This window comes from Leiobunum rupestre, chromosome 3 (assembly GCF_980474605.1).
Source record: "Leiobunum rupestre chromosome 3, qqLeiRupe1.1.hap1, whole genome shotgun sequence".
NCBI lineage: Eukaryota > Metazoa > Arthropoda > Arachnida > Opiliones > Sclerosomatidae > Leiobunum > Leiobunum rupestre.
In genome coordinates, this window is record NC_143386.1 from 71,069,265 (window position 1) to 71,078,045 (window position 8,781).

Sequence of the window (8,781 nt, forward strand, 5' to 3'; positions counted from 1 at the left end):
TATAAATGTAAGATCGCGCAGTGGATAAAAATACGAAAACTTTAGGTACATGTGTTTGGAGATTTTAAAGATATATATACAATACTAAACATTCCACCCACCTTGAAATAATTGATTTCAATTAACAAAAATGTTTAGGAAAAGATTTAGTCTAGGGGCAATTGACATAATTTTACGACGGGCATTTTTAATATTTTGTCAGCTGTTCTGACTGAAACTACGCGAACGTGGTTGTCTTCTCCGGGATGAAGTTGCGTTATTCTTCCCATTCTCCACTTCGTAGGAGGAAGGTCTTCATCCTTAAGCAGCACTAGTTCATCGACGCCTAGATTTGGATTAGGTGTTGTCCATTTCGGTCTATGTTGAAGGCGCGACAAACATTCACTTCTCCAACGTTTCCAGAAGTGTTGTAGGAATTGTTGGCCCAACTGTCAACGCGACAGACGATTGACCTTTTCTGAAGTCAAGTCGGGTTCTGGGATGGCGGTAAGCGCATCTCCGATTAAGAAGTGTCCGGGTGTTGAAGCGGCGAAGTCGGTTTGGTCCGAGCTTAACGCCGTCAATGGACGCGAATTTAGGCAGGCTTCTATTTGGCATAGAAGCGTTTGCATTTCTTCAAAGTTAAGAATTGTAGTGCCAAGATTTCATTTCAAGTGATACATCACTGACTTCACTCTTGCTTCTCAAAGACCTCCAAAATGTGGAGCGGTAGGTGGGTTGAAGTGCCAGCTCGTACCTTCGTCAGCGAGCCATCTTGACATTTGTTCGTTGTTGTTCGCGGAGACGATGGATTTGTTCCGCAGTCGCTGTAGATATCCGAGCATTTTCCTCGTCGAGCGACAAAGCGTTTTAAGGCTGCGAGAAATGCGTCGGTGGTCATGACGCTGACCAATTCCAAATGAATCGCTCGCGTGGTAAAGCAGACGAAGACCGAAATGTAGCCCTTAAACCGGAGATGGCCTCGTCCTTTCATGAGTCTAAGGGTGAATGGGCCTGCGTTGTCAACGCCGCACTTCAAAAAGGCTCGTGCTGGATTTACCCTGGCCTGGGGTAGATCGCCCATTAGTTGTTTCGCCGTGATGGCCTGTTGGCGAACGCACGGAATACATCTTCGAATGTGGAAGCGTATGGCATCGCGAAGTCCACGACCCAAAAACGCTTTTGCAAGGTAGTTGCTAGCAACTGAGCACCGCCGTCAAAATAATTCTCGTGCTCGTGTTGAATTTGAAGGTTGGTCATTTTGCTGTGTCTTGATAGCAATGCTGGGTGCATTTTTTCATACGATAGGTTGGATTGAGAATTCCTTTCTCGTTGACGTACGGTTGTAACGATAGAATTTTGCTTTTCGTTGGTAGTTTCTTGTTTTGTTTGAGGCGGCTTATCTCTTTGCCAAAACTGTTGTTTTGAACGACTCTAATCCAATGAAATAAGGCCTTTTCGTTTTCTTTTCTTGATAGAGCACCAGAAATTCGTTCTTCTTTCACGTGGCAACAATTGAAAATTAACCGCAGTATGTAAGCGGTGACGTGAAGGAGTTTGCTTAGCGACGAATATTTTGTTAGTAAGGTTATTTCCATTTGACAATGCGTCACCAACGCGACTACTCGTCTTTCTTCCGACAAGCAGTTCATTGGCTATTGTTGGTTATCGTTCTGTTATCTTGTTGTTAGAAGAGAATCCAAGTCGTCAGGTCCATGCAACCACAACTCATTTTGAGGAAGCTCGTTAGCGGAGATTCCTCGTGAGGCAGAGTCAGCTGGGTTTTTGTGATGCCCTTGAGCCTTCGGTAGCTTTTCGTGTATTTCGGAAACCCGATTAGCCACGAATGTTTTCCAATGTTGAGGTGCAGACTTCAACCATGCTAGGACGATTGTTGAGTCCGACCAACAATGAACGTCGGTAATTTCCATTTTCAGAGACTCTCTGACAAGTTGCATCAGAGAGGCAAGAAGTGATGCTCCACAAAGTTCCAACCTCGGCAGAGTGATTAGTTTTAACGGAGCGACCTTTGTTTTTGCAGCGATTATTTGCGCCTTGATCCTTCCTTGGGCGTTTACGGTCTTCAGATAAACCGTCGCTGCGTAGGCCTTCTCCAAAGCGTCACAAAATCCATGTAAGCTAGCTTGTGTAGCGTTCGCTTGCGAAATGTGTTGTTGTACGGTTATGTTTTCGATTTTTGGTAAGTCTGTTCGAAATGACCTCCATTTATTTTTGAGTGATTGGGGTAGAGGTTCGTCCCAATTTAATTTGATCTGCCACATTTCCTGTGGGAGAAGTTTGGCTCGAATTGTAACTGGAGTGAGTAGACCCAGGGGATCAAATACTCTGGCCGTATCCGATAGAATTGTTCGCTTGGTGATCGAAATTCTTGATTGAGAAGAAGTAACCACGAACGAAAAGTGGTCAGTAGAAGGAGTCCAAAAGAGACGAAGGGTCTTCATTGATTCGTCGTTATCGATTGATAGTGGTTTTTGAAGATCTTTTAGGTTTGCGGGGAATGGATACAACAATGCCGCTACATTGGATGCCCAATAACGGATCTCAAAACCACCTTGAGACGTAGCTTGAATTATTTCAGCTTGAAGTTTCAAGGCCTATTGCATTGTTTCTTCACCGGACATCAAATTATCCACGTAGAAGTCATTTTTCACAGCTGAAGACGCCAGTGGGAGTTCGTCCTTAACGTACTGACTGAGCTGCTTCAAGACTTTCGTTGCCAAGTATGGCGCTGATGTGGTTCCATATGTGACTGTTAGCAACGGATAATTTTGCAACGGTTCGTTGGGGTTAGTTCGCCATACAATTCTTTGGTAATCCCTGTCATCCGGGTGTACCCAAATTTGGCGAAATATCTTGGTAAGATCTGCTTTCATGACAATGCGATGTTGACGAAATCGAATAAGCAGATTGACTAGATCATCTTGAAGTTTCGGTCTGACGAGAAGCGTGTCGTTTAATGAAACGCCCGATGTAGATTTGGCTGATGCGTCGAACACGACTTGGACTTTTGTGGTGGTACTATCTTTTTTGAATAACGCGTGATAATTTTTTAGGGGCACAGCTAGGTCTCATTTAATTAGTTATAGTCTGTTGTAAGTAGAACGGTGGATTTGTGTTTGTTTTTGACATCGTCTGGAATGAGTTCCATGTGTCCAAGAGCCAGGTATTCTCCCATGAACTTGCGGTACTTGAATTGTAAACGTCGTTCTGTTTGTAAGAACCGACGAACGGCCATGTGCCTGGATTCCCCCAGAATTGGCGGGTTCTTTTTCATTGGCAATCGTACGGTGAATCTTCCTGTCGAGTCACGCGTATGCGATTCTTCGAAAAGCTGTTCGCATTGGGTTTCAGTTGGTGTTAACATTCTTCGAGGGTGGATGTCTTCGATTCATCTTCCAATTTGCAATGTTGGACCTTTATCGTCGGACTTCTTCCTTTTATGAGTAGTGGACCGGAAATTGTCCATCCGAAACGAGTGTTAAAGGCACCGGGAAGATCTTCTTTGCCCTTGCAAATTCCATCTTGCAAGAGACTTAGGTACACATCCACACCTAGTAGAATATTCACGTGTCCGGGGATATGAAACGTCGGGTCTGCGAGATTCAAGCCCTTTAAATGCTCGCAGGATCTCGGGTCGAACGGACTGTTCGGTAGCTTGTCCGTAACCTTGTTCAGAATTATTGCCTCGATCGTCACCTCCGATCCTGAGTCCAGCAATGCTCGGGCTGGAAATAGTTGATCGCCGAAACCCTTGACTTGGACCATTGCCGTTGCCAAAATCACTTGAGAGGTTCCGTTTAGGTCTCGAGAAGGGCATGAAACGATGCCAGAGATAGCCTTCATTTTTGGCGGTTCCTTCTCTTGTACGTCTGGATGTAAAAGCATATGTCTGAATTTACACTTTCTACAATGGCCAGATTTGCATTCGTTGCTTTGATGGTCAGTTCGTAAGCAGTTGAAACACATGGAATTATTCTTAAACATGTTCCAGCGCTCGGCTGAAGATGCGTTCAGAAATTTTGTACATCGGTACGTTGAATGGTTTTCGTTACAAAAGTTGCAAGACTCGCTCAGAGTACCATGATGAGCTTTTGTACTCAGCCTCTGATGTATTAGAGCCTTGGATTTGGTGATTGCAATATTCGTAGGTGCTGGCGGGGCTGCTGCCAACGCTCTGGCCCGTTACTCCAGGATTATTACGAGTTCGTCGAAATTTGGCATTCCGTTACCCCTCAGGGATAGTTCCCATTGCCGGCGAGATTCTGAATCGAGTTTTTCTTTTATAAGGTGTAGTAGGATGGCGTCCCAGTGTTGAACTGGTTCTTGTAGATTTTTGAGTGCTCTTATGCATTTAGTTGTGGTGTCGATGATTTATCTTTTGTTCTTAACGATTGTCCAAGATATCCCAAGCTTCCAAGTAATTAGCGTCAGTTACCGGGATAGATTGAATTATGAGTGCTGCTTCGTTTCGTAATGATGACTTCAAGTATTGAAACTTCTGAGCTCCCGTTAGGGATTCGTTGTTGTGTACGGTTGCCATAAAAGATCGTGGACCGGTAAGCGATCGATGAAACCTCCGCTGAAGGTAGGAAGCTCCAACTTATTTAATCGAAATTCGCTAATTGGCCTGGCTGGCCTAACTGGTGCATTGGCTGCTCTTGTGTTGGCTTCAGTGACCAACGAGACATTTAATTGCTCAATCCGAGCGATATTGGCGTTGTACTCGGTTTCGTGAAGATCGAAGTCACCTGCTGGATCAATGGTTTTAGCTATGCCTTCGTGAGCTTCGTCCAAATCTTTCGAAACCTTCTCCACTATATCCACGTACAGCTTCAATACGACATGAGATAATTGATCCACTGTTTGACCTACTGCATTCTCAATTCTTGTGACTTGTCCCTTGACAGCTTTGTCTTTTTCTCACATGAGCATCCATAATGTTGAAACTCCAAAAAACTCGTTATTTACGTTGTTGGTTTTAGAGTGCTTGAAAGGCGAATCCTCGTCCGTACTTCCCTATAGCCCACGGAAATGTTTTGCCGATTCGACGATTAGTTCGATGGTGTAAACAAGTTGGCGACGGACCAAAAAATGTCGTGAATAGCGAAATAATAGACGCGTTCCTTGCCAATAAAACAGTAAACATTTAATTATAACGGAATTTTATGGAAAGTCCAAAATCCACACTTCTTATTTGAAAGAAAAACATTTTGTCTCTTTTTAAAAACTAAAAAAACGCTAGCCGAAAATACACCCGATTTTATCCTCGCATTTTTTAAACGTGTGCGATATAAATGTAAGATCGCGCAGTGGATAAAAATACGAAAACTTTGGGTACATGTGTTTGGAGATTTTAAAGTTATATAAACATTACTAAACAATACCTAAGAATTTAATTTCGTAGAGCGTGGTTGTCAAGTGGATTGAAACAGTAGCGGCGCCAAGGCTGTCGTTGCTTAGTGGCCCACAAATTGAGGGGGCGTGTGGGATTCATACCACGTGCCTACGTAGTCAGATCACCTCTTTGGTAATTGATATCATGGAAAGTCTTGGTAATTGAACTAGGCCTAAAAAGTCAAGGAAAGGTTAAAGAATTTAACGAATTTGTTAAAATTCGGCGATTTTTATATTAATCTGAAACCTCTTTGAAAAATATTTAGTTGTAATTAAACTACAATTCCATGATCAAATCAGTTTACATAGAGCCCCGAAGCGACCAACGCGAAATTTGAACGTGGACTCTATGTGAACTGAAAAAGCTATTATAAAAACTTTTAAGCTTTCAGGTAAATTTTAAACATTTAAATTAAACGCTGAAATGGCACGTTTTTATGTTAAACTTAACTGAAGAGTAATTGTTAACAAAATATAAGGGAAATTCATAAACGTCTCATAAGGATGCAACGGTTCCACTGTGGGCTAGTTCAATTACCAAGACTTTCCCTGATATCAATTACCAAAGAGGTGATCTGACTACGTAGGCACGTGGTATGAATCCCACACGCCCCCTCAATTTCATTTGTGGGCCACTAAGCAACGACAGCCTTGGCGCCGCTACTGTTTCAATCCACTTGACAACCACGCTCTACGAAATTAAATTCTTAGGTATTGTTTAGTAATGTTTATATAACTTTAAAATCTCCAAACACATGTACCCAAAGTTTTCGTATTTTTATCCTCTGCGCGATCTTACATTTATATCGCACACGTTTTAAAAATGCGAGGATAAAATCGGGTGTATTTTCGGCTAACGTTTTTTTAGATTTTAAAAAGAGACAAAATGTTTTTCTTTCAAATAAGAAGTGTGGATTTTTGACTTTCCATAAAATTCCGTTATAATTAAATGTTAACTGTTTTATTGGCAAGGAACGCGTCTATTATTTCGCTATTCACGACATTTTTTGGTCCGTCGCCAACTTGTTTACACCATCGAACTAATCGTCGAATCGGCAAAACATTTCCGTGGGCTATAGGGAAGTACGGACGAGGATTCGCCTTTCAAGCACTCTAAAACCAACAACGTTAATAACGAGTTTTTTGGAGTTTCAACATTATGGATGCTCATGTGAGAAAAAGACAAGCTGCCAAGGGACAAGTCACAAGAATTGAGAATGCAGTAGGTCAAACAGTGGATCAATTATCTCATGTCGTATTGAACTTCCACTTTTTGGGACTATCTCGGTTCCGGTTCTGGTTCCTAAATTTTTGCTTTATCGGTTCCGGTTCCGGTTCTCAAAATTTAGAACCGATCGGTTCCGGTTCCTATACGGTTCCAGTGTGTTTAGTATTAATTAAAGTTAAATACACAAGCAATTCAAATGAAGTTAAAGAGAAATAAAATCTACCACATTTATTTATTTAGAATATAAAATTTGTTTTTGATAAATTATATTTTAAAAATAGTAGCTTTCTCAGTGACGTAGCTATGGGTTCGGGGTCTTCCCGCGAAACTGTTTTTGGGGCCCCTTATAATCATTGGGGCCGAGTCGCGATTATCGCCATCCAGAGTTAGGGCTAACATGTATCGCCTTCTACAATTAGATTTAACACGTACTTGCATGTTAAATATATAAAACGCTTAAAAATGGCTTTAAGCCCTAAGTGAAACGATTAAGAAGAAGTCTGGAGTTCAGACCACCAAGTTCAACCAGAATCACGATCTAGATGACTTAATTTAAAATAATTAAAAAAATTATTGCTACTATTCTCTTATAGGGAACTCATGTAAGCGTGTTATTTGTTTATTCAATAAAGTAGGGTAAAAATTAAATATTCTGTTTGAAAATTCCCACGGTTTCATCGTTTCAAGATGGAGGGGGGGGGAGGAAATTATGTACTTTCAAGTTTTGGGGAGACATTGCCTTCCCTTCCGCTCCTTATTTCAGGGGCGTAGGAACTTTTTAGAAGTTGGAGGGAGCAAAGAAAAACGTAACGGGGGTCTAGGAGCTTAGCCCCCGATGTAGAGTGAGTAATCGGTCGCGAATGTCATTAAGTTATTAACAGTAACAACAGTTATCATACGAAGTGTATTTTAATCTTTAGAGTCGTTTATGAATTTAAGATTTTGAATTTTTATTGGAGTGTAACTTCACCAAATGCAAGTGTTACTGTTTGACTACTATGTAAATTGGCGGGAAAACACACAGTTGAGCTTCTATAAGCTTTATATGCTTTTAAATTGAGAATTTGAGTTTTTGAAGATTTCAACTGACCAAAAAGTAGGGGTAATAACATTAGTTGCCCCTCCCAGCAAAACTCTAGGGAGGGGCATTGCCCACCTGCTCCATACGCTCCTGCCTCATTTCATTGAAAAATATAAAGACAGGATTTCTAAGACTCGTTTTGATTTCAGTTGAGTATAACGTTCTAAATGGAGTCCATATTATTTCGTTCAATAAGCATTGTCATTTGTGAAATGTAAGCAAATGCATAAGTTGAAATTTTAGATTTTCTAGACAAAAACTACCCAGGCCAGCGATTATATTATGCAAATGAATTAGCCTTACCTTAAAAACTTTAAATTCAGAAACACAACTTAGTCATTAATTTACAAGGTTTAACGATCTGCTATAAAACACGTGTCTCGATTCTTTTCAAACTTCGGTATGCTACTTTCATTATGTGCGTTGTTTGGATATTTATGTGACGGTTATTGTGGTTGTATTTATAAAGTTTTGGGAGCGCCTGTTGAAACATAAAAAAATATTTGAAGCAAGAAAAACATTAACTTGAACTGACAGGAGAAAAAACTAGACGAGTCCTCACGCGGTTGGACTGTACACAGTCCTGTAGGCAATTTGGGGGCTCCTCGATGGAAGCCCCCCCCCCGCATTGCAGAGTCTGCCGGGGCGTTATTTACGCCACTGGCTTTTCTGCTGTTTCTCTTCTAAGTTGGTTGCGAAGGGATCAAAAATTACGCTTGCCCATTGCCCCACTAAAAAATTGCTCGGAAGGCACACTAGTAGCAGTAGACGATAAATATTTTATGTGGCCTTTGCTACATTTGTGAAATTGTGTCAAGTTTTCCGACTGAAGAATATAAAACTAAAACTATCGCGGATTTCCGGATTATGCCAGTTTTTAAAGCAAACATTTGGAGGACGAGCCCATTTTCAATTGAGAATACGTAAGTGTGTGTCAGTTGACCGTTACGTAGAAACCCACATAGAGTTATCTGAGATAGGATAAAGATGAGCTTATAATAAAAACTAATAGTAAATTAGGAAGTTTCATTACTAAATTTCAACATGCGCTAAATGCTTGTAAATGAAGTTGTAGAAC

At 41.1% G+C, this 8,781-nt stretch overlaps 3 protein-coding genes across 3 annotated transcripts; all 3 read right to left on the reverse strand.

Moving 5' to 3' along the window:
- Positions 1-670: 670 nt before the first annotated feature.
- On the reverse strand, positions 671-1,631 carry LOC149954520 (uncharacterized). Its single transcript, XM_090169936.1, has 2 exons — positions 1,283-1,631; positions 671-1,182 (listed from the first exon to the last, which is right to left on the reverse strand). The coding sequence occupies exons 1-2, from the start codon at positions 1,629-1,631 to the stop codon at positions 671-673; spliced, it is 861 nt and encodes a 286-aa protein (XP_090026062.1).
- A 24-nt stretch (positions 1,632-1,655) lies between these two features.
- On the reverse strand, positions 1,656-2,441 carry LOC149954521 (uncharacterized). The gene has a single exon (XM_090169937.1). The coding sequence runs from the start codon at positions 2,439-2,441 to the stop codon at positions 1,656-1,658; it is 786 nt and encodes a 261-aa protein (XP_090026063.1).
- Positions 2,442-2,594: 153 nt separating this feature from the next.
- LOC149954522 (uncharacterized) lies at positions 2,595-4,351 on the reverse strand. Its single transcript, XM_090169938.1, has 3 exons — positions 4,230-4,351; positions 3,363-4,174; positions 2,595-3,022 (listed from the first exon to the last, which is right to left on the reverse strand). The coding sequence occupies exons 1-3, from the start codon at positions 4,349-4,351 to the stop codon at positions 2,595-2,597; spliced, it is 1,362 nt and encodes a 453-aa protein (XP_090026064.1).
- Positions 4,352-8,781: the final 4,430 nt, after the last annotated feature.